Source organism: Barbatula barbatula (genome assembly GCF_947034865.1).
Source record: "Barbatula barbatula genome assembly, chromosome: 5".
Taxonomy (NCBI): Eukaryota; Metazoa; Chordata; class Actinopteri; order Cypriniformes; family Nemacheilidae; genus Barbatula; species Barbatula barbatula.
The window spans coordinates 23,905,350-23,931,114 of record NC_136769.1 but is presented as its reverse complement, the minus strand read 5'-3'; the positions used below and the strand labels follow the sequence as shown (position 1 = coordinate 23,931,114).

General features: G+C 44.3%; 1 protein-coding gene across 1 annotated transcript; it reads right to left on the bottom strand.

Annotated features, from left to right (window-relative positions):
* Positions 1 to 10,898: 10,898 nt before the first annotated feature.
* On the bottom strand, positions 10,899 to 25,527 carry tex2 (testis expressed 2). The gene is made up of 2 exons (XM_079455806.1): positions 25,361 to 25,527; positions 10,899 to 12,754 (listed from the first exon to the last, which is right to left on the bottom strand). Exon 2 carries the CDS (start codon positions 12,727 to 12,729, stop codon positions 11,110 to 11,112), a length of 1,620 nt encoding a protein of 539 aa, XP_079311932.1. The 5' UTR covers positions 12,730 to 12,754; positions 25,361 to 25,527; the 3' UTR covers positions 10,899 to 11,109.
* Between the last annotated feature and the right edge of the window lie 238 nt (positions 25,528 to 25,765).

Genomic DNA, 25,765 nt, shown 5'->3' with positions numbered 1-25,765 from the left:
CCATCACGTGCACTACGCTCTCAGGCGTCAGGTCAGTTGGTAATACCTAGAATTTCAAAATCAAGTGCAGGCGGCAGATCCTTTTCTTATCTAGCGCCTAAACTTTGGAACAGTCTTCCCTGCACTGTCCGGGAGGCGGACACACTCTGTCAGTTTAAATCTAGACTAAAAACGCATCTTTTTAATCTTGCATACACTACATTATCATAATATATGTATTTCAAAGATCTAGGCTGCACTAGTTAGATCAACCGGAACCAGGGACACTTCCAATAACAACTGATGCATTTGTTGCATCAAAGAGTGCAGAACAGTACTCTACTCTCAGCCAGTCTTGTCTCATTGTTCCAAGGTTACAAGAGCGGAGCGGGCAGGGCGCAATCCATTCCTAGACCTGACAAATGCTGGACGAAGGAAGTGACGTCCCTACAAAACTTCAGCCACTATTAGATTATTAATGATAATTTTAAATCTAATTTTTTTTATTTTTGCCTTGTTGTGCAAGCACTGTTGAGCTTGTGCAGAGGCTGCAGTTTTTGCCAGAGGGGAACTGGAATCCCCTGGTTAGGCCTGGTTTCCCTCCGAGGTTTTTTTTCTCCTCCAATGGAGTTTTGGGTTCCTCGCCACCGTTTGCATACTGTTTTGCACTGTTTTGCCTGGCCGGGGGGGCTGCTAGAATTTGGTAGTCTTATTTAATTAACACTGCATATAGGAGTTTATTGTGTGTCTGATATTTGATCTGTGTTTTGAATTCCATAACCTTTTATGTTTTACTTATAGTCATTTTTTCTTGTACAGCTGCTTTGTAACAATGAAAATTGTAAAAAGCGCTATATAAATAAAGCTGACTTGACTTGACTTGACTTGACTTGACTTGACTTGACTTGACTTGACTTGACTTGACTTGACTTGACTTGACTTGACTTGACTTGACTTGACTTGACTTGACTTGACTTGACTTGACTTAACTTAACTATGTCTGTTGCGTGGGTTGTCCTGTACAAGGCCGGATCGACACTTATGCTTTGCCCCTTCTCTTCGGGGACACTGTATTGGTGTGTACTTATAACTACAACACGGTGTGATAGTTTGTTGTGGTATTTACAGATCTTAAGTGTGTAGTGCTTGCTGTGTTGCATGCTTCGACTGGTGTTGGGTTGCTGTCTCCTGTTTCTGTCTCCCTAAGGGCACTCCTGATCAGGGGTTTTGCATTGGCTGATCCGACCTTCATAGATTGAGGAAAAATCCACCAGTCATTATCACAGTAGTTTTAAGATCAGTTTTAATAACTTTTCTACATCCTTTTGTACTCAAATATAATACATTTGGAATACATTTACATGTTTACCTCTTGTTGACTGTCCCTTTGTGGTGATAAACTTATTAGCCACACTACATTCATGGGAAGACTTGTGGTTCCTCCTGCCCGAGTTAAAATAAAGTATACTGCATGGCTGGTACTACATGTGTTTTAGTGGATTACTTTGTATTGCACCACGTATGCTAACATAGACTTATTAATTCTATTTTATTTACATAGCGCTTTTCACAATTTTGCATTGTTGCAATGCAGCTTTAGATACATTTAAGCAGTGGTTACTATAATAAAGAGAAATAAATGTGAAATAAAGCAGAATAAATGGTATTATAATACATGGTAATACTGCATTTTTCGATGTACATTGATGGAATTTAACAGAAATAAATACTATGTTGGATTTTGAAGAAAAATTATTTAACTGCAGGATTACCATTCCTAATCCTTTCTAATGTGCATATTATTTACATGATATAAGTAATGATGGTTAACATGACGCTGGGTAATTTACATAATTATAATGCAAGTATCAATCCATAAGTATCAATTAGTCCTCATGACAAATAATATTACGCTTACGCAGGCCTATTTACAATATTTTGATGTTCGAAGTATAAACACGAAATGAGAAAACATGGTTAATAATATGCAAAAGAAAGGTTATTGGAGCTTTGGCAACCATACTTGTGCCTTTATGATGTTTCCTCAAGAGAATACCATGAAAGAGTAAAAAACATAAATGCTGGTGAACGATAGCGAATGCGCTTTAATACCTGGTAATTGGAGCATTCAACTAGGAAATGGTTGATTCTGATGATGTAAAGCTAGTACAAAACAAACCACAGCAGCAGCCATGTTGTTTATGCTCTTGTTTCTGGAAGTCACTTATTGGTTTGGTCTTTCTCAATGATATAATTAAGAGACGAAAAGCTATAATCATGTAATTCGAAGCGGGCATAATACTGATAGATTAGTTGTGACATTCCAAGGTGTTCCCCAATTGCAACCTCTAAAACTGATAATGAGTTTCATACTCACAAACACAAATAATTATATAGAATATATTTACAAATTAGCAAATTTCATTATGTTTGAATGTGTCTTGGCTTAAAGCCCTTAGAAAACCATTTTTATTCGTCGAAGGTTTGCATTCAAATCGCGAGCACAAACACCTGGGCGCTCTGAAAAGAGGGGGAAAGGGACACAGCCAGCGTTTTCCACACGTGACACGTGAATGGCCACTAACATTTCTATGATAAAGCATGAAACATTTAGCTACTTACATCGCACTCTTTCACAGTTAAAGCTACACTCGAGATCGACCTCTGTCAATAGCAAATCCTGCTTTCTTTCAGTTGATTGGATAATAATCCTTCATTCTCCTTCAATCATTCCTTAATTTCATTGGCCAACTCACTCAGATTGACACTTAAGACCACTGTCTTAAAACCAATGCAAAATATTTAAAAATATTTTGAACAAATGAATATGAATAGTAGAGGAAACGAGAGGATGGGACCATAGACGAGACCGGATATGGCAAGCCAAATCAACTATAATTGCCTCCCTCCACATTAAACATGAGGTTCTGTCTTCAATCATGACTTGTTCACTCTCTCTGTCTCCAAACGAAATTTAATGAATTATAAATCATTATAAATAATCAAATTTGGAGATTTATATAGAAAATATCTACTTATACTTATATCTGGTAATGCACAGTTTGGGAAACTGCTTCGCATGCGTCCAATCGGATATCTTTTTTATCGGACAATTTTACCACATGATATAGCCGTTTTGATGATACTTGGAGAACGCAGTGATACAGGAACTCAACATTTCTCCAAATCTTGGACGAGCCTTCGTGTTGTGTCCCTTTCCCGCAGTGACTTTCAAGCGTGCAGAATGGCCGTTTGATACGCGCCCTGCCTGCCGCACACTTTTGTTCTCCTCCTGGCAGCAGGTGTCTTGAAATCTGTGTGACGCAAGATTTCTATGCGCGATTTGAGTGGATCGGGTCATGTGACGGGACTGATTATTCTGATTGATTATGAAAATTAAATATATAAAGTAGTGACGACAATGTTTGGAAAAATAGCGCTTTTTAAAGTACACTGTTTTTAAATTACTTAAACCAACCATTGGCAAACTAATTTTGTAAAGAGGGCAATAAAGGAGTATTGTGAAGAGTGACAGGTTATACTGTATTTGTGTCAGATCATTTCATAGCCAATTTAAAACTAAATAATAACACATAAAAAGTTTCCTTGCAATTATTTTTGATTTATTTGATTCCCAAGTGTTAAAGCGCAAATATTAAGTGGCCGACTATTTTAAAAGATGATTCATCAACTGAGGTCATTATGCAAGGTCCTTATGATTACTATAAAAAAGGGTGCGACCAAATTGTAAGTTGGTGCGACCCACTGAGAAACCGGTGGGAAAAATTTGTCTGGAGACCTGGTTGGTAATTTCGTGAAAATTGCTGCAAATACAGCTGCTTCCACTGTCTCTCCTGCTTAAACCCATTCAAACAGACTGACAGTCTAGAGCTATTGAGAAGTCCATGAACCACATGACCACGCATCAGCAAGATAAAAGTGTGTCGCAACTCTGTTTTTTAGGGCCTCTGCTTTTAAAATATGCAGTATTTCGTCTCCAAGACGTTTTCCTGCATTATATGGCCATACAGAGATGTGGCTTATTTTATTAAAAATCTTTGTTTAGCTAAAGCTATATTTAGCAGAGATGTGAGAGGGTGCATTGTTGAGTCTTCAAATTCAACAATAGAACAAGTAATTTTTCCCTTAGCAAGCACCATTTATCGAGATGCTTCAGATGCAGAAGTCATATTGTGTTTCTTAGTCAGACTTTAGCAGCACTGTCAAGAGCCATGCACCAGAATCTCATATAATGCATAGTTAATCATGGGAACAATAATGCAGCAATCACACATTTTGAAAAAGAAAATACTCATGCAAATGTGTAACTAATCTAGAGCAGAAAACATTTCGTACCAAACCCTCCCTAAAGGTTTAGTAAGCAACGGAAATAAAATTAGGGTGCAATGGAAGTAATCTCAATATTTTAGGAATATAAACCAAGAATAAAGGCAGGCCCAGGGTCTCACCTCTGTAATCTACTGATGGTTTGGAGGACATGAGGATCTTGGGAATAGATATGCCCATATCCAACTCAGTGAGGGTTAGCTCATTCATAAAGTACGGGAGCTGTAAAGTGACAAAGTAAACAAGTTACACTTTCGCAATAAATATTTGGTTACAATGTCCGGCCTGACCACACCTAACTATGCTCACCCTAATCTTACTCAGCTTCTTCTGAATCTTTTTGGACACCATATCTGCCCAGTAATTCTCTCCAAGAAAGTCCCAAAAGATGCGACCCAAGAGAGCATTGACCCAGGCTTCTGATTCAGATTCCTGGCCATGACTGGCTGGAAACTGTAAGACAAATAGTTATTTACCACTGCTTTGGGTGTACATGTCTGTTCACTACACTCTGTATGCGTTAAATGTAGAGGTCACATTTGGGTATGGATCACCATATCTGACAAATAGGTCACTTTCACTTTTCATCTAGTCAAGCACAACCAATGTGCAGCATCCACCTGGATGATGCAATGGTAGCAATATTGCGCCAGGACGGCCACAACACACCATCTTATTGGTGGAGAGGAGACAGATTTACGAATGATTTCGACACCATGATGTGAAAAGGGGAATGGTCGAATTTGGTCAGGATGCCAGGGTTACACCCTTACTCTTATTCGAAGGACATGCTGGGATTTTTAATGACCACAGAGAGTCAATGACTTTTGGTCCAATGAAAAAGGGGGGAGCTATATAATAAAGAGCTGTAATTCCTAAACCATTCAGCTAATCTGAATGTGAATACACTCTTAATAAAACAGAGAGTGTGCACTTTAGGGAAATGTTCATTTTATAACTGTAACATGAATACATTTGGGTACACAGCTAAAATAACAGATTATTAGGCTTTTCAGAAACAGCCATTTAGAAACACCCTATGTGCTTCTCCATATTTTTTGTACAACTTTTACATTAGTGTGGTGAGGAAGGCGGGACGAGAGCTGTGAGGCGGAGCAGGAGGCGTGAGTGATAAGTGCAATCAGCTGTGCGCGCACCGGTCCCGCATATCTTACAGAGGAGATTGGGAGCTTAAAAGGATGACCGGCAGGACTGTTGATGAGAGAGGACCAGGCCTGGACATGTTACGTTTGTATTTATGTTTTGTAAATACAAGTTTTGTGCGAGGACTTTTTTAAGAATAAAAAAAGGTTGATAGTAAATTTTTTGTCAAAATTGGTTAACCTCCTGTCTATCATCTCTGAAAATATCATTGCAAAGTGTACTTATTTTGACTAAATGTAAGTTCAAAATAGCTATTTATAGTGGTTTTAGCTGATTTAAATGTATGTTTAAGGACATGCCGGGTGAATTTTGTGATTTGGTTGGGGGAGGGGTAACTTAGGTGTAAGGGTTGGGGGAGGGGTAATTTAGGTGTAATGGTTGGGTTGAGGGAGGGTTTAGTCCTGTTTTGTATGGAGGTAGCAAAATTTGACAGGGTAGCATAAATTGGCAGAACACCGGCGGAGCTGCAGAAAATCACTCATAACTTCCCTCTCTTAACACTACAAAGACAGTTCACCTATCAAAGTAAACCACATAAGATGAAGAATGAAAGAGTATCAATGCACATATCCCGCCAGTCCTGTGTATGCAAAGTTTTTTATACAGTGTTTTCTTGAGATGGACGGAAATCACCGTCTGGAGCACCAGGAATCATCCCTGGTCCGCTGCTCATGCGAGCCGCCTCTGGACCACGATTGCAAAATATACTGGGGATTTTCAAATATTCAGACACTATGCCCATGATAAATAATGTAAAACTTGCTTCACTACTTACTAGTTGTTGTCCATAATGTTAGCTAGTGTCATTGTGTAGTGATCCAGTTAGCACTCCTGGCAGCTCTCGTTCTTTAAGTGTGCCCAGCACCATTTTCCTTACTTTCATTTTATTCAAACGGTTTTATAGAGTATTTTTATAGACTTCAACACTAGGAAATGTTGTTTTATTAAATTATTTAGATTAATTTAAATAATTTATTATTTAGAGTAAGTCTTTTACCACTGTACTTTTACTTGGAAATAAAAGCACAACATTCAAGAATCACATCACCTAACTTTAAACCCGTTTTTCTCCAAATACTGTTCCTAAAAATCATAGCACTCAGCCGACTTCATACAAGTTATGAGCAAAATAAAAATGTATTATTAAAGAAAAATTATTTGGAAAGGGCTTGAACCCAGCTTTCATATGGTATCAAAAACTGTAATATGATAATTTTCACCATGTGTTGGGCTTTACCAGGTTGCATCACATATATCTAAAACCTAAATTAATAAGCATACATTTCACATTCTTTCATCATCTTGTCAAAGCACATGCAGACACTAACATTGATCTGTCTCTCTGTCAACTGCATCCACCTAAAACTTTATACAGTATATGTTGATAGATGTTGTTCCAGACCTTCTTAACAGTTCCCGGGCTGCTCCCAGCACTCTGAACAGGGCTTGTGACAGGGCTTACTGTAGACTGACTAACATATTTGGCCATGTAGACGTTGTATTCCAGAACTTTTTGTTTGACACTGGCACCAAGATCCTTTTGTCTGGGATGAGAGTGGATCACTTCATCCAAACTGCCTTGACTACTGCTGCGGCTGTGTGACAAACCTGCTGACAAGCCTTGTAAGACCAAACATGAAAATAACACTGGTGACTAGGCCATGGGTTCAATTCTCAGGGAACATGTATGTTGATATAAAAAGTATATATTTTTTTCCTTTTTTGAGAAACAACTTACAGTTTAATTAACTGAATAAGTTTTATTCTTACTTGTAGGCAGGCCCAAGGGCTGTCTGGCTTCTGATTTCAGTTGGGATGCAAACAGCATCCGTTTGAACCACTCTTCCTTGTCTCTTCCTGTCCTCCCAAACAGGAAGAGAATAGGTTCTTTGTGTGATCTCTTCGCTTCTTCGCCAGTGCCCAAACCATCACTCTTGTCTCCTACTGCTGGGGTCTTTTCCTCCGTCCCCTCAGTCTTATCTTCCTGGGCTTTAGCCATGAAGTCATCCTGCTTTGCCAGCTCAATGCAAATAGGATACTTCTTATTCCACACTCGCTTCCTGGCCAGGCCGTGAGGCACCAGGTAGATCTGTAATACAAAACCAAAACTTACATATACATTACCTTAATAAGCATCTTTCAAACCTGCCTATACTGTGCACACTTTGTTTCAAGTAGTATGTGTTTAAAAGGGTTTAGGGAGTTGATACGAATTTCAATTTATACTCTATTAATTATATTTTATGTGTCTATTATGTTCGTAAAAATAATAAAAACCTACAGTACCATCTAAAAAGGTCTCCTACCTTACTGTTAGTGAGGTCATAGATTTTCTGGCTGACATAGGTGACATCAGGTTTGGGCTCATTGAAAGTTGCCCGGCGTGGAATATTGCGATTTGGTTTGGACAGTCGCAGGATGGAGCCCTCCAGACGCACATACACAGAGTGAGAGTGTGTGGCGTGATACATCTCTGGGTGGTAGCTATGGATCTCATTCATCCAGCCCTGTTTACGCAAGTTTTACATTTAACAGCAGAACATAAGGACACAACAACACAGAATGACAATAATATCTGAATCTTGTTGTAACACAGTACAATAAAAGGAAGGTCAGAGGTGGGAACCAGCGAACATAAAACAACTTTTAATTAATAAATAAAAACTTAAATAGACGGCCACAACACAAACCACAACTAAAAGCCAGGCCTTTCAGGAAGGACAACATTCCCTCTGATCGAGCAACTCCGGGGGTCTTCTCCCCGAGAAGAACACCAGGATAAGCAGAGGCACCACTTAATGGCGTACAGCTGCCTCGTGGCAGGGCATGCCTCCCTATCCTGATTGATGGTCTCCACCACCGCCAGGGGTAGGCCACTCAGGGTCGCCTTGTCCCGTCCAGGAGCCAGACATGGAGGTTACAGAGGTCTGGACTCGGATGCCAAAACGTCCCATTACCCTGCAAAAGATGGTCCTTCGTCAGGGGAATCGGCCAGGGGGAGTTGTCGTGAGGAGCATTAGCTCTAAGAACCAAGTTTGGTTGGGCCAGTACTGCGGAACTAGTTGCACTTGATGCTCCTCCTCCCTGACCTTGCACAGGGTCTCTGCAATGAGGCTCACTGGGGGAAGGCTTACTACCGCTTGTCCCGCGGCCAGTTGTGCGTTAGGGCATCAGTGCAGAGGGGGACCTTGGTCAGGGAGTACCATACCGGGCAATGGGTCCACCTGTGCCTGCCCGAACTGCAACCAAGTGAGCTGGATTGCGCGGGGTGGAGCCGCCACTCTCAACGTGGGGTCGACTGACGAGAGAGCGCGTCGGGTGTCCAGTTCAGGTCATCTGGGATGTGTGTGGCTCACAGTGACTTTGTCACCCGCTGACTCCACAGGAGGAGGCGCCGAGCGAGTTGTGACATCTCGGCCAGAGGCATCCTTTGCCAGAATTATAAAGCCCTACATGTTTTAGCTCCTCAGTACTTGAGTGAACTTCTCTTGTATTACAGTCCTTCACGTGAACTACGCTCTCAGGCGTCCGGTCAGTCTGTAATATCTAGAACCACCTAGTAAATACTCTGCGCCGCCGCCACATGAGCCACACACAAACCCCTGAAACTTGCTCGCTCCCCTCTTTCTCTATCCTATTTGAAGACAACGTTTCCAAGGTAATTTCTTCTAACCAGACGACTACCTGCCCAATAGATCCCATCCCCACTCATCTCCTCCAGGCCATCTCTACATCGGTTGTTCCCGCTCTGACCCACATTATCAACTCATCTCTTTCCCACAGTCTTCAAAGAGGCCTGCATTACCCTACTAGTGAAGAAACCCACTCTTAATACTGCACTGATAAAAAACTACATTGCCAAAACTCTTGAACGTGTTGTATGTAACCAGCTCTAATCCTTTCTCACCCAGAACAATCTTCTGGACAGCAACCAGTCTGGTTTGAAGAGCGGTCATTCCACTGAGGACCTGGGCCTCCACCCCTGAGACCCTAAAAAGCCTCTAACTCATCTATTCTTATCCTACTGGATCTATCTGCCGCTTTGACGGGTTGGATGAAGCTGAGCAGTTGAAGGCCACACTTATTGAATACGTATCATACTTTGTGTGCTGATGGAGAAAGATGGAGGTCTGAGAATGTCTGTCGCTTATCGACAGTTAAATGCGAAAAAGCGAAAGGATGCTTTTCGATTGCCCCGGAAAGAGGAATCTTTGGATGGCCAAAATGATATTGACACTTGATTCAGCCAGTGGTTATAGCCAGGTGAAGGTTGTTGAAAAGGATAGGGCTAAAACAGCTTTTTGCACCCCATTTGGATTATTTGAGTTTAATAGGATGCATTTGGGTTGTGTAATGCTCCTATGACTTTTAAGCGGCTCATGGAGAGCATGTTTGGAGACTGTCAGTATCAATCTGTTTTATTATATTTGAATGATTTCACTGTGTTTTCGTCTTCTGTTCAAGAGCATTAGGATAGGTTGAAGTAAGTATTTTCTTGCAAAGCCAGGGGTTGAAGGCCAAATTGTCCAAGTACCATTTTTTAAAGACACAAGTTAAGGATCTTGGTCATGTCGTCTGGACTGAAGTGGTGGCTACAGATCCAGATAAGGTGGCAGAAGTAAGGGACTGGAGAACTTCTAGTAAACTGGTCATTGTTGCTGATGAGAACGATCACTGTATCGTCTGCAAACGTTAGATCCGTTCTGTCTAGTTTGGCTCAGCTGCAAAAACTGAACTCCGAAGACTACAACGGATAGTCTGGACTGCTGAGCAAAACACTGGCAAATCCCTCCCCAATCTAAAATAACTTTACTCATCCAGAGTGAGTAAAAGAACATGACAAATCACTCTGGATCCCTCATACCCCACACACTTTTTCTTTGAACTGCTGCCATCTGGTCAGCACTACAGAACACTGAGCACCAAAACAGCCAGACATAGGAAAAGTTTCTTCCCTCAGGCCATCTGCAACAAAACACGTGCAATACACAACTATATATATACTCATATTTATTATACATATGTTATTGATATAATATTCAGCTATCCTCATTCCCCTGCATAACTAGTATATTACACATTCTAATTTGTATAGAGCACATCTGTACATACAATATACTGCTTATTGTCATTTTGTCTTAAATTGTTATTTTTGTCAAATGTGTATTGTCTCTCACATATTTACTTTTTAAGTTTTGTACCTGTACCTTATCACTTTTTTTAACCTGTATGTGCACTGGAAGAATTTGTTCCTTATGTGCCCAAGCACACTTGGCAATAAAGCTCTTTCTGATTCTGATACAATTTTATGTTTCATTTTAGAAAGCATTCACATAATAATGGAGTTTAAAGGATTACTGGATATGCTTTTTGGAGCTTCAAAATCATAGACCCCTTGAAATGGCATCACAATGATAAAAAGCTGGGATTTTTATTATTTCAAACTGTTCATCTAAGTCATATGCGTGTGGGATGTCATGAAGGTAAAATTTGTGTAAACAATGAACTTTTCCCTTTAAAACTTGTGTACATTTAGAAAGCAAAAAATAAGCGCTTTCTGTATACTATACATAGAATAAATATATTTATATATATGCACAAATAAATACAGTAGTATTTCTAACCACTCAACCTCCGTTTCAGAATCATGTTTGGTAGCAGTCTGGGACCCACCGTGTAGATGGCTGGTTCTTTGATATCCAGAGGAACTCTGTTCCACTGCTCTTTTCTGATACAGCTGCCATGACGACTCAACGGTGATCTGTGTCTTGCGGACAACCACACAACCAGTATCGCCAGCATAAAGCCTGTTGCCATGCCTATCAACACCCAACCCATGTAGCTAGGAAGTGGCAACACAAAGTAACCATAGACTATAGATATGAGAAGAATCAGTCCATTGTGAGGTACTTCAGGAGACTCATCTTCTTCTTCCTCCTCCTCGCCTCCTTCAGTTGGTTCTTCACTGCATCCCCCTGTGCTTTCTCGGCGGACCTGGGATGAATGGGGCTCCTCTACATCCAGCTCTGTGTCAGTGCAGAGGTCCAAGTCTTCAATGTAGAGCTCACAAAACTCTTCATCTTCCTGACGGGAAAGGGTCGACATGAAACACCTTTCCAAATCTAGCGAGGGTGATCTGTGCAGAGGCAACTCAACAGTTGTCCCCTCTAGAGGACTGTCACCCTCCAGGTCTTCCTCTTCCTTGATGCAGTAGTTGTTGTTACTTTCCGAGTGGCCGACGAGTGCAGATAGGTTGGAAAGTTCAGAAGCGCTTGATGAAAGGTTTCTGGACTGGTAAGAGACTCCTGCTGTTGTTGATGTGAAACTGTTTGTGCTGATACTCCCAGGTTCCTCACCAATGATTTTGCTGAGTCGCTGAAGGGGCTCAAACATGACCTCCGACAGGCGGCGCTTTGTGTCTTCAATACGAGCCTCCACCTCCTGAATCTTAAAAAAAGAGCGGCCATCAGGAGAGTTAAGGGGGGAAGAGGGAGCAGTTTTGGAATCCCCACTGCCATTGGGAATACAAGGTTGCGTGAAAGGTTTGAAAAGGTGCAAATTGAGCAGTGAATCTGGAGCCCGGTTAGTGGATGAAGCCTCTGACTGAGGGCGGGTCGTGTCGGTGGATAAAGATTTAACCAGGGTCTTCATCAAATGCCGGTGCCGCATTGACTGGGGGGCCACAGCTGGAGCCTCATGAGATTCCAACTCAGTGGAGAGGGACTTGACCAGGCTGAAGAAGGGCTTTGATGTTAGAGCAGATACCTTGGCTGGGGATGAGCTGGAGGATGATGAATGAGTAGAAGACACAGGCAGAGTCAACTTTTGTTCTGAGGGCCATGAGAAGCTAACAGGAGTGAAACTGGATGAGCAATCAAGGCTAATGGAGGAGTGGGGAACAGCCAAGGCAGAGCTTTGGTTCTGAAAGACTATGGAGGATGACACTTCTGTAACTATGTCCACCCCTAAACCTTCAGAGAGCAACTCCTCACTGGCCTCCTGAGCAGTGATTATACTCTGATCTTCAGATTCAAGAACAGAAGGTGAAACAGACAGCCTGTAGAGCTCTTCTTCCTCCTCCTCATCCTCCTCATTTCCCTTGGCGGAAAAGTGTATGGTTATGGTATCTCGGGAGAGCGAGCGTTGCACCTGCAGCTTAGGGGCCCCTGAGGGCTGACAAGAGGAGGAGGAAGATGGGGGCTTCAATGTCTCTGCATGGCCATCACTTTGACTGGTCATTGCTCCACTCAAAAGAGTTCACAATCTGTGTGCACAGAGAAAAGAGAAGTTAGAGGTCAAACTAGTTTTGCTATGTGTAAAAATAGCCAGGCTAACCATTATTGACCAGCACTGTCAATTCCTGATACGTGTTCTCTTTATGGAACATTGCATTATAAACATTTAAACGTCCTCACAGTGTTCTGTTTCACAGAATAATGTAATTGAGGTTTGGAATAGGGATGCACAATATTATCGGCACACAGATATTTACGGGCCGACATTTGCTTATAAGTTAAATAATTACGCCAATATGCTTTGCCGATAAAAAAGACATGTTGATTATGTGTAGCGCATTTCGACATGACAGGAACTTGCAAAGACACAAGCTGTAACATAGCACATGAGTACTAGAGTACAAGAATTTTCGTGTCTTATTGCATCTGAACTGCCATATAAGCACAGGCTTGTGTTAAAAACAAGGTTTTAGGTTAAGTCGGTGTTCTGACATTCTGTGCTACCATTAAGGGCCACTTACGTATTTTAGATTTCTTCACTTTTTAATGTACTGTAATAAAAATCACATACAGTTGCGCATTGATATCCGAACGCAGATCTGTGCATAAACAACAGTAATATAAAAATTTGCGTAAGAAGTGCAGATCAGATCATACATTCATAATGGCGTTACATAGTGCATGTCACTTAGAAATCCAGACAAGCTCACACTTCACTGGCGGTTTTTGGGCGACACAGATTCAGGGGGTTGACACAGTCGGACCACTGTCGGCAAGCCGATTAATGTAAAAATGCTGTCAGTCTGCCAGCTTTTTTAGGGTGGCTTGCCGCGTCATGTTTAGAGGCATGGAAATGTCCCTGCAGTAACAGAACGGTGTACATTCACGAACGTGTCAAAAGTTAACAGCAACAAAATGATTATAAGTTTATGTTTAAATAAATCCTGTGAAATGTATTAATCTACCCTTCCTTGAACCGCCACCTTAACGTGGTGGAGGGGTTTGAGTACCCGAGTGACCCTAGGAGCTATGTTGTCGGGGGCTATATGCCCCTGGTAGGGTCTCCCAAGGCAAACAGGTCCTAGGCGACGGGTCAGACTAAGAGTGGTTCAAAAACCCCATATGATGTTTACAAAAACAAGGACCGTGACGTCGCCCGGTATGGCGCAACCGGGGCACCACCCTGGAGCCAGGCCCGGGGTCGGTGCTCGTATGCGAGCGCCTGGTGGCCGGGCCTTTCCCCACGGGGTCCGGCCGGGCTCAGCCCGAAGGAGCGACTTGGGGCCGCCTTCCCGTGGGCTCACCACGTGCGGGAGGGACCATAGGGGGTCAGTGCATTGTGGATCGGGCGGCAGTCGGAGGAGAGTGCCTCGACAGCCCGATCCCTGGACACGGAAGCTAGCTCTAGGGACGTGGAATGTCACCTCGCTGGCGGGGAAGGAGCCTGAGATGGTGCGGGAGGTTGAGAGGTTCCGACTAGAGATAGTCGGGATCACCTCTACGCATGGCTTGGGCTCTGGAACCACACTCCTCGAGAGAGGATGGACACTTCATCACTCTGGAGTTGCCCATGGTGAGAGGCGGCGGGCTGGTGTGGGTCTGCTTATAGCCCCCCAGCTCTCCCGCCATGTGTTGGAGTTTACCCCGGTGAACGAGAGGGTCGTTTCCCTGCGCCTACGGGTCGGGGTTAGGTCTCTCACTGTTGTTTGTGCCTACGGGCCGAACGGCAGTGCAGAGTACCCGACCTTCTTGGAGTCTCTGGGAGGGGTGCTGGAAAGTGCTCCGACTGGGGACTCCGTCGTCCTACTGGGGGACTTCAACGCCCATGTCGGCAACGACAGTGACACCTGGAGGGGCGTGATTGGGAGGAACGGCCCCCCTGATCTGAACCCGAGCGGTGTTCAGTTATTGGACTTCTGTGCTAGTCACAGTTTGTCTATAACGAACACCATGTTCAAGCATAAGGGTGTCCATCAGTGCACGTGGCACCAGGACACCCTAGGCCGCAGGTCGATGATCGACTTTGTGGTCGTTTCATCTGACCTGCGACCATATGTTTTGGACACTCGGGTTAAGAGAGGGGCGGAGCTGTCAACTGATCACCACCTGGTGGTGAGTTGGATCCGATGGCAGGAGAGGAAGCTGGACAGACTCGGCAGACCCAAACGTACTGTAAGGGTCTGCTGGGAACGCCTGGCCGAGTCTCCTGTCAGAGAGATCTTTAACTCCCACCTCCGGCAGAGCTTCAACCAGATCCCGAGGGAGGCTGGAGACATTGAGTCCGAGTGGACCGCCTCCATTGTCGAAGCGGCCACTCGGAGCTGTGGCCGTAAGGTCTCCGGTGCCTGTCGAGGCGGGAATCCCCGAACCCGGTGGTGGACACCGGAAGTAAGGGAAACCGTCAAGCTGAAGAAGGAGTCTTATCGGGCCTGGTTGGCTTGTGGGACTCCTGAGGCAGCTGACAGGTACCGGCAGGCCAAGCGGACTGCTGCCCGGGTGGTTGTGGAGGCAAAAACTCGGGCCTGGGAGGAGTTTGGTGAGGCCATGGAGAAGGACTATCGACTGGCCTCGAAGAGATTCTGGCAAACCGTCCGGCGCCTCAGGAGAGGGAAACAGTGCCCTACCAACGCTGTTTACAGTGGAGGTGGGAGGCTGTTGACCTCAACTGGGGATGTCGTCGGTCGGTGGAAGGAGTACTTCGAGGATCTCCTCAATCCCACCGTCGCGTCCTCCATTGAGGAAGCAGAGGCTGAGGGCTCAGAGGTGGACTCGTCCATCACCCAAGCCGAAGTCACTGAGGTAGTCAAGAAACTCCTCAGTGGCAGAGCACCGGGGTTGGATGAGATTCGCCCTGAGTACCTCAAGTCTCTGGATGTTGTGGGGCTGTCTTGGCTGACACGCCTCTGCAGCATCGCGTGGCGGTCGGGGACAGTGCCTCTGGGATGGCTGACCGGGGTGGTGGTCCCTCTTTTTAAGAAGGGGGACCGGAGGGTGTGTTCCAACTACAGGGGGATCACACTTCTCAGCCTTCCCGGGAAAGTCTATGCCAGGGTACTGGAGAGGAGAATACGGCCGATAGTAGAACCTCGGATTCAGGAGGAACAGTGTGGTTTTCGTCCAGGCCGTGGAACGCTGGACCAGCTCCACACCCTCTACAGGGTGCTGGAGGGTGCATGGGAGTTTGCTCAACCAATCCACATGTGTTTTGTGGATTTGGAGAAAGCATTCGACTGTGTCCCTCGCGGCATCCTGTGGAGGGTGCTTCGGGAGTATGGGGTCTGTGGTCCTTTGCTAAGGGCTGTCAGGTCCCTGTACGACCGAAGCAGGAGCTTGGTTCGCATTGCCGGCAGTAAGTCGGACCTGTTCCCAGTGCATGTCGGACTCCGGCAGGGCTGCCCTTTGTCACCGGTTCTGTTCGTAATTTTTATGGACAGAATTTCTAGGCGCAGCCGGGGGCCGGAGGGTGTCAGGTTTGGGGACCACACGATCTCGTCTCTGCTATTTGCGGATGATGTCGTCGTGTTGGCCCCTTCAAACCAGGACCTTCAGCATGCACTGGGACGGTTTACAGCAGAGTGTGAAGCGGCTGGAATGAAAATCAGTACCTCCAAATCCGAGGCCATGGTCCTCAGTCGGAAAAGGGTGGCTTGCCCACTTCAGGTTGGTGGAGAGTTCCTTCCTCAAGTGGAGGAGTTTAAGTATCTCGGGGTCTTGTTCACGAGTGAGGGGAGGAGGGAACGGGAGATTGACAGACGGATCGGTGCAGCTTCTGCAGTAATGCGGTCGATGTACCGGTCCGTCGTGGTGAAGAAAGAGCTGAGCCGCAAGGCGAAGCTCTCAATTTACCGGTCAATCTACGTTCCTACTCTCACCTATGGTCATGAGCTTTGGGTCATGATCGAAAGGACAAGATCCCGGATACAGGCGGCTGAAATGAGCTTCCTCCGCAGGGTGGCTGGGCGATCCCTTAGAGATAGGGTGAGAAGCTCGGTCACCCGCGAGGAGCTCGGAGTAGAGCCGCTGCTCCTCCACATCGAGAGGGGTCAGCTGAGGTGGCTTGGGCATCTGTTACGGATGCCTACTGGACGCCTTCCTCGGAAGGTGTTCCAGGCCCGTCCGACCGGGAGGAGACCCCGGGGAAGACCTAGGACACGCTGGTGGGACTATGTCTCCCGGCTGGCCTGGGAACGCCTCGGTGTCCCCCCGGAAGAGCTGGAGGAAGTGTCTAGGGTGAGGGATGTCTGGGCATCTCTGCTTAGACTGCTGCCCCCGCGACCCGGCCCCGGATAAGCGGAAGAAAATGGATGGATGGATGGATGTATTAATCTATAATAAATAAATCCTATAAAATTCAACCAATCAGATAACGACTTTGAACATTCTGAAGTGTTTCCAGGGAAGTGTGCCTCATGCATCAGATGTTTAGCCAACGGTCAGTGGGCGTGACATCTGAGGCTGAGACTAACGTTTGGGAAACTCATATTATCTCATATTAATCTTGAGTACCTATACATTAGTATTGCATACGTAATTTTTAGTTTGTATTTTAGTTTGATCAAATCTATAAAAGAAAGATACAGCTGTACGATTATTTCCGGAAAAACCTGAGATGCTTGAGAATTGCCCAAAAAAAGGATCCAGACCTATATAAAACATTCCGAAACAAGTTGGAGTGCTGGGGGAGTGTATCAAGCACAGAAATACTACGTCATATGACCAACTTGTTTTTTAATAAATTGACCATGTTAAGCATGAGAAGCCAGAACTCTCAACATTGTAACAGGTTCTTTCTTCCAATGCATGTCGTAATCAAAGCTTACGTTCCAATGTAATATTAGAGTGTGTGACTTTTTTTGGACGGGCAGTGTATTTAACTTTCTGAACTTGGGTATGTTGAATTGCTGTATAATATGTGGGGAGTCAAAAATCTTTATGATCTCATCAAACCTATTTCTTTTTACGGTTGTGAAACGACTTGAGATATAGTAATTCATGACCAAACTGTCATTCTTACCCTGAACTAAACCTTTAACTGTAGTTAAACCATGTGGCATGATGATTTCTTGTAATCAGACATGTTTTCAGCATTGAGAAAAATAAAACCAGTTCAGCTGAACTTGTTGACCATCATGGTTGATTTTCAGTGTTAATGACTAAATTGACTAAATGTAAATGTTATGTATTCAACAAACAATGACCTTTGGATGTAGAAGCAACATGGTGGTGTATGGTTAGTGTCAGCTGGCATAACCGTTATTTTTCATAAAAGTAAAATTAATGTGCAATAAAAGAGAAGCATCTAGTTTTGTGTTTTAATTGTTTTTTAGCAATTTACACATCATTGGTCCGAGATTATTTAGAAAACAAAGGTGCTTTCAGCATATGTCCAAATAAATGTCGAAAAGACATATTAAAATGTATATTTTGAGAACTTTCAATACATTCTATTTTCGTGTGATATATTAAATAAATATTTAAATATTTATCATTAAAAAAAGATTTTATCAGAATGTTTTCATTCCATTGAGATGGATAAAATATGTGGGTTTTTTTCATTATTTTGCAGTAATTATACAAAATCAACATAATTACACTAAGGACATTTTCAAATATGATGCATGTTTTATAAAATATGCTCGGAGCGGAATAGGCTACATTTATTGCGGATTTAAAAGTTTGACAATGACATAGTAGAGCTATACACTAAGTGCTCAGGTAGTACTGCCTAAGGAGGCAGGCTGCTCCGCTCAACCTGCCGCAACGTATTACGTAATGATGGATGGAATGTCTATACTTCGTCGAGTGGAGGAAGTAGCGAAGCTGAAATAGCGCAATCACTCAGCTGAAAAGGGGATAAGGTGATTTGCAGGTGTTACCCAACCGACCATAGGTCTTGCTCAAGACCAGGTCCGACATTGGTGAAGTGCTGGGCGTCGCCCAACCCGCAGCTCTGCAGATGCCTGCAAAAGAGTCGCACTGAGGCAGTGCCCACGAGGATGCTCCTGGCAGATGAGCACATGCCTGCCATGGATGAGAGGCAGGGGCCTCCTCATCGCAGGCCAGGCATTCAGAAACTCCGGGCACTGCAGGTAGGGGCCCGCCCAGCGCCCCGACACTGCCTGGCCGTTGCACACTGCACTTCAGCCGAGTACCACGACACATCTCACAACCTGCTAACGGGACTCCAGGCCTAGGAAACAGACATGTCTGTCCGAGGGGCTAAGGTGCGCTGGCTGAGAGGCGTGATGGGAACACTGGTGTGCGATGCTCTCTTGGAAACCCGACTCTGAAGTCGGTGCTGAAGGGGTCTCATGTGAGCCAACCTGAGTGACATGACTGCCGACAAGGAGGCCATATGCCCCAGGAGCCTCTGAGTGTTTCAGGGGGACCACTGGCAGGACCAACTGTTCGCACTCGCATGAGGCACGCTGTTACGGTAACAGAGTCTAGTTCCATACTAGGACAAGAGGTGCTCCGTGCAGGGGAGAGCATGCTCTTGTCCCAGTTGACCCGAAAGCACAATCGATCAAGTTGCTGGTGCACCAGGTCCCTGTGCGTACACAACAGATCTCGCGAATGGGACAATAAGCCAGTCGTCGAGATAGTTGAGGATATGCACGCCCTGCTTCCTTCGTAAAGGCATGGGGAGACAGGGCCATACTGCAGGCCAGGACCTTCTACTGGTATGAAAGACAGTCTGACGCAAGAGAATTAAGGCATGCAGTATGTGCCCTTCGGGTCAATAACCACGAACCAACGCTGGTGTCGGTCGAACTCCAGGGTGCGCTTCTGTTATCACTGCAGATGAGGTGCAGCCCCCCACCTTAATTGGGGATGACGAAGTAGGTTCCCCTGGCCAACGCTGCGCAATGGGCTCATCAAGAAAGTGTGCTTTCTCAACATCTTGCCTCTGCGCAGGTATAGCCAAAGGTGTCTCTCTCGGACAACCAAAGTGTACATCGTCCGACCCAGCGTGCACGGCATCACCTTGGTCGCCCATAGCATAAGTCTTGCAGGTTCCGAAGAACAAAAAGGTGAATGAATGGACACGCCATCTTCCCTTTTATACCCGTATGTACATGTCGGGGACTGGCGTGCCCTCCCATTCGCTAAGTTCATTGGCCTTTTCAAAAGTATAATCGGAGATGATAGGTTCACAAGTCTAACCCCATTCTGTCAGTCTCGACACAACATCGAGAGATCGACAGAAAGGGAAATATTGATAATTCATCAGGATTATAATAATGAGTATTTCATTTAAAAAGTTCATTTAAATGGGTCTATATCACTTTAAAATGCCTTAGAGACTTCAACCTTTCCAAAATAAAAATCTGATATTTCCCTAACCCTAACATATTTGTTGTATTAAGGAGACCTTGGCTGTTATAAATATATGTTGGTCAAGCTGCCACATTTTTCATTATTTAATTGCAGGCGGACACTTTACGTGCAAACTATGAGCGAAACGATAAACTGGGTATATAGAGTCAACTTGGTTGCTATCAAGGAAAATGCACTCACAGATAACTAAAAATGCTGAAATTTGTATTGCTCAACTGAGAAATTTTAATATAAATTAAATAACAGTAACATCTTTCCATTACTGAATTAAATTAACTTAAAAATATATATTCTCAACAGTACAGGTAAATAAAACAAATAGAACATACAGATGTACACATCATCATCTTCCACTTATCCGCCAAGGGCGTTTCCTCCGAGGAGGCAAGGGAGGCAGTGCCTCCCCTCCCCCTCGAAAATAATCGAATGAGAATATTATTAACAGTTCGAAAGAATTCCAAAGGGAGGCAGCGTTTCTCTTGCCTCCTCTAAGCTCATTGACTTTACATATACCCGCTAAAGCGTGCTGTGAGTTTGAGTGGGGGTAATTGAAAAGAATGGAGAAAAGTCACGTGAGAGGAGGCAATGCCTCCAATGGGCTATGATTGGATTAACTCATCAGCGAGATCCCGCCTTCCTGCTCGTCTTCGTCATACGTTTTATACTGCGGGCCCTAAATTAGATTGAACGTTAATTAAATTGTTTTATTAGTTGTATTAATCGGAGTTTAGGATTCGTGTCGGAGATAGCGGAGACAGAGGAGTTATCGATTGTTGACAGAATATTACGTGGTTCAGATTTGTTCAAAAACTTTTGCTTGTGATCAGGCTTGCTCAGGATAGCAGCAAGGCTAAAGTAAGTCACATCTATTTGATTTGATCTCTTAAATGCTTTGAGTATTTCTGGGACTGCTAATAATTAAATTGATGGTATTGGTAATGATGTAATTCTTATATAGGAAATCCCAAATGTTCCAGAAAAAGATGAAGGTGGTATTGATGTACCTTGTCCCAAAGCAGGGAAAATAAAAAACTAAAAAAATCAGAAGTACATACTGTAATGAACTTGTAGTAATTAAAATGAATTTTTCACACATAAACACTGAAATGACACTGGTTTTCTGACAATCGCACTTGTTAATAGTGCAGAGATGAACAAAAATGACATGGGTAGAAATCTGCCTCCTCATTTTTTAAGTCCACCGCACACCACTGTTATCCGCTGACGGGTCGCAGGGGTAACAAGTCTAAGCAGAGATGCCCAGACATCCCTCACCCAAGACACTTCTTCTAGCTCTTCTGGGGGGACACCGAGGTGTTCCCAGGCCAGCTAGGAGACATAGTCCCTCCAGCGTTTCCTAGGTCTTCCCCAGGGTCTCCTCCCGGTCGGACGGGCCCAGAACACCTTCCGAGGAAGGCGTCCAGGAGGCATCCGGAACAGATGCCCAAGCCACCTTAGCTGACCCCTCTCGATGTGGAGGAGTAGCGGCTCTACTTCCGTTTTCCCAGGTGACAGAGCTTCTCACCCTATCTCTAAGGGATCGCCCAGCCACCCTGCGGAGGAAGCTCAATCCGGCCGCGTGTATCCCGGATCTTGTCCTTTTAGTTATGACCCAAAGCTCATGACCATAGGTGAGAGTAGGAACTTAGATTGACCGGAAAAACAAGAGTTTCGCCTTGCGGCTCAGCTGCTTCTTCTCCAGTTCCATCCTTCCCTCACTCGTGAACAAGACCCCGAGTTACTTAAACTCCTCCACTTGAGACAGGAACTCTCTACACCAACCTGAAGTTGACTGGGGACCATGGCCTCGGATTTAGAGGTACTGGTTTTCATCCCAGCCACTTCACACTCGGCTGCAAACCGTCCCAGTGCATGCTGAAGGTCCTGGTTTGAAGGGGCCAACATGACAACACGAGACAATATCGTGTGTTCCCCAAACCTGACACCCTCCGGCCCCTGGCTGCGACTAGAAATTCTGTCCATAAAAATTATGAACAGAGCCTGCGACAAAGGGCAGCCCTGCCGTAGTCCAACATGCACTGGGAACAAGCAATCCAGCTCCAGCTTCGGTCGTACAGGGACCTGACAGCCCTTAGCAAAGGACCCCGGACCCCATACTCCCGAAGCACCCTCCACAGGACGCCGCGAGGGACACAGTCAAATGCCTTCTCCAAATTCACAAAACACATGTGGATTGGTTGGGCAAACTCCCATGAAGCCTCCAGCACCCTGCAGAGGGTGTAGAGCTGGTCCAGCGTTCCACGGCCCGGACGAAAACCACACTGTTCCTCCTGGATCCGAGGTTCTACCATCGGCCGTATTCTCCTCTCCAGTACCCTGGCATAGACTTTCCCGGGGAGGCTGAGAAGTGTGATCCCCCTGTAGTTGGAGCTCTGTCGGAGGTGGGAGTGAAAGATCTCTCTTTTCAGGAGACTCGGCCAGACGTTCCCAGCAGGCCCTTACAGTACGCTTGGGTCTGTCCAGCTTCCTCCCCCGCCATCGGATCCAACTCACCACCAGGTGGTGATCAGTTGACAGCTCTGCCCCTCTCCTCACCCGAGTGTCCATGACATACGGCCACAGGTCAGATGAAACAACCTCAAAGTGGATCATCGACCTACGGTGTCCTGGTGCCACATGCACTGGGGACACCCTTATGCTTGAACATGGTGTTCGTTATGGACAAACTGTGACTAGAACAGAAGTCCAATAGCTGAACACCGCTCGGGTTCAGATCCGGGGGGCCGTTCCTTCCAATCATGCCCCTCCAAGAGCACTTTCCAGCACCCCTCTCACCTACAGTCTCTCAACCTCACACATAATCTTAAACTCCTTCCCCGCCAGCGAGGTGACGTTCCACGTCCCTAGAACTAGTTTCTGTGTCCAGGGATCGGGCTGTCGAGGCCCTGGCCTTCGACTGCCGCCCGATCCTCTATGCACCGACCCCTTATGTTCCCTCCTGTGTGTGGTGAGCCCACGGGAAGGCGGCCCCACGTCGCTCCTTCGGGCTGAGCCTGGCCGGACCCCGTGGGGAAAGGCCCGGCCACCAGGCGCACCGGGCTTGGCTCCAGGGTGGGGCCTGGCTGCGCTATACCAGGCGACATCCTGGTCCTCGAAATGTTTTCCATCATAAAGGGGGTTTGAACCGTTCTTAGACTGACCCGTCGGCTAGGACCTGTTTGCCTTGGGAGACCCTACCAGGGGCATATAGCCCCAGACAACATAGCTCCTAGGGACATTCGGGTATTCAAACCCCTCCACCACATTAAGGTGGCAGTTCAAGGGAGGGGCTTATGGATGTACACATTTTTAGGAAAATAATCCCAACAAACGGACATTTAAGCAGGATGTAACATATACTTGTATGAACTCTTTTGAAAAAGAAACTGGATATAAATGTGTGGTTCACTCTGTAAAACTTAAACCTCTATAACCTGTGTTGTTACTTTAAATGGTTGTAACTCAACCAACTGGTTGAATCCTCTTTCTAAAACATTGTATTTAGTACTTTATTTGGAACTTTAGCAAATTGTGGGATTTGTGATGAACTGCACTTTGCATATTTTTTCATTGATTACAACAGATGTTTTATACTTGTTCTACTACAACTGTTTGGCCTATACAACAAAGCTTTAAACCTCAGCAGCAACAGTGCTATGTGCAAAAAAGTTGCCTTTGTTCTATAGCAATCACGGAGACAACCCAAGTCAGGTGGCCACAGCGGACACTACTTAAAATGCTTAGAAACAAACTTGACCAATCAGAATCCAAAACCATTATTTTTACACTTCAAATGTAATGTAATTTTATATCTTCAGACAAGTATTTTTTGTACTTGGACAAGTGAATGAAAAATGACACATGACAATGCTTATGTCTATGTCAAGCCCTGTGGCCTGTATCACGAAGCAAGGTGAACAAACACTGATTTGCAGAGTAAGTTTTGAGTTGACTCCACCAGACAAACCCAATCTGGTTAAGATCGGGTTCAGCTGTAGCACAGCGCTTGGTATAAACGTTCTCTTTTCAACTTCGGTTTGATCCAGAGTTTTATGAAAAATTTATTACACGGCAGGAATAAACAAAGTTTGAGAAGGCATGCTACTGACTATATCAATACAGAATCAACATATAGGTTTACAATAGGATCAAAAGATAATATGTATGCTTCATTTCTTTAAAATGCTTTATATATTGACGTTTTTTATACGAATATAGTTATATTAATTTAAATGCTATCTTTAATATGAATTATTTAGATTAATTATCATAATAATTATATTAATGTATTCTGAATGATTATCAATAAATGTAAATATACAATACAAACAAACAAACACTATAGCAGCAAAAGATTTTCCCGGTAACATCTTATCACTTAAAACCTTTTTTAACTTGGAGCGAGAGAAACATGGGGAGTGGCTTAACTGCGTCCGATAGCTTTTCTCAGAGCTGATTGGTCGATCTCTAACCCAGAATAAAACCTGCTCGGTTAAACGGGAATTTGCCTGGGTGAAAACCGAAACCGTCTTCATGATACAGGCTACTGATGTTATATTGATATTATACTTTCATGTACAGGAAACAGGACCCTGTTTAACTAATTTGTGATTTGGATATTTACATTTAAGAAAGCATATGTATTTTGGTTGCTGGTGAAAATATAATTTTCTCATCTACGCTATTAAATGTACCACGCTAACCACTCCGTTGCCATAGATACTACAGTTATTATTGTTACTGTAAAAATACCGTAATGTAAACCAATGTAGGATCTGCTTTAAACAGTGTTTAAACTACTGGATAATAAATAGCATTGTTTACTGTGGTATTTTGACTTTATCTATGGTCATCACCCACGGTCATTACATTAGTAAGAAATCGGAAGAGTTGTTGTCTTCATAATCTTTAGACGAAAACAATATAACACTAGCCTGCTCCTCACATGGTTTTTGATCAATATACCATGGTAAAATAAAAAGTGTCTCAGGATATGCCGACACATGCATCATGTGATATTACAATACCACTGTATTTTAGTAGATTGTTGTAACAATTAATAATGATTAGCATTTGTTAAACACCATCGATTGGAAGCATCCGATGCTTATTTAAGATGCTTCTCAATTTTTGAAAAGAAATCAGTCGAAAATGAAAATCAGAGTATAAAACAGCTTTAAAAACAGACGATGAAACGCGTTTGATGTGCGGTTGCTATGATACTCGTCTGTCTCGAAACAGGGATGGATCTCATAGCAACGACACACAGATGATGATGATGGTAATGTTCTTACCAGTACACATGTTCATTTTCATAATCCCCATCCTCGTTTCATTAACTGCACGCACACTTTCACATAGCAGGACATATATGATCCCGAGCTCATGAATGTCTGTGTTTATTATCCAGTGACAACAGCAGACATAGCGCAAATCACTCAGACCAGATGCATCACACACCGAAGCGCGCGCGGCTCAAACATCCATTAAAGCGTCTGACGTGAAAGGCGTGTCTTTTCTGTTTGTTTTCATGAAGCTGTGGGTCACAGAGTCGCCCTCTTCTGGATGAAAGATGACAGTGGGAAATGCCGAATAGACCGATGTAACCTTACTTTGACGATCGATGTTATCCACACATTTGTCCTACTTGTTTTATAAGTTATATTACAAACAAATGAAATGAAATGAAATTAAGAAAA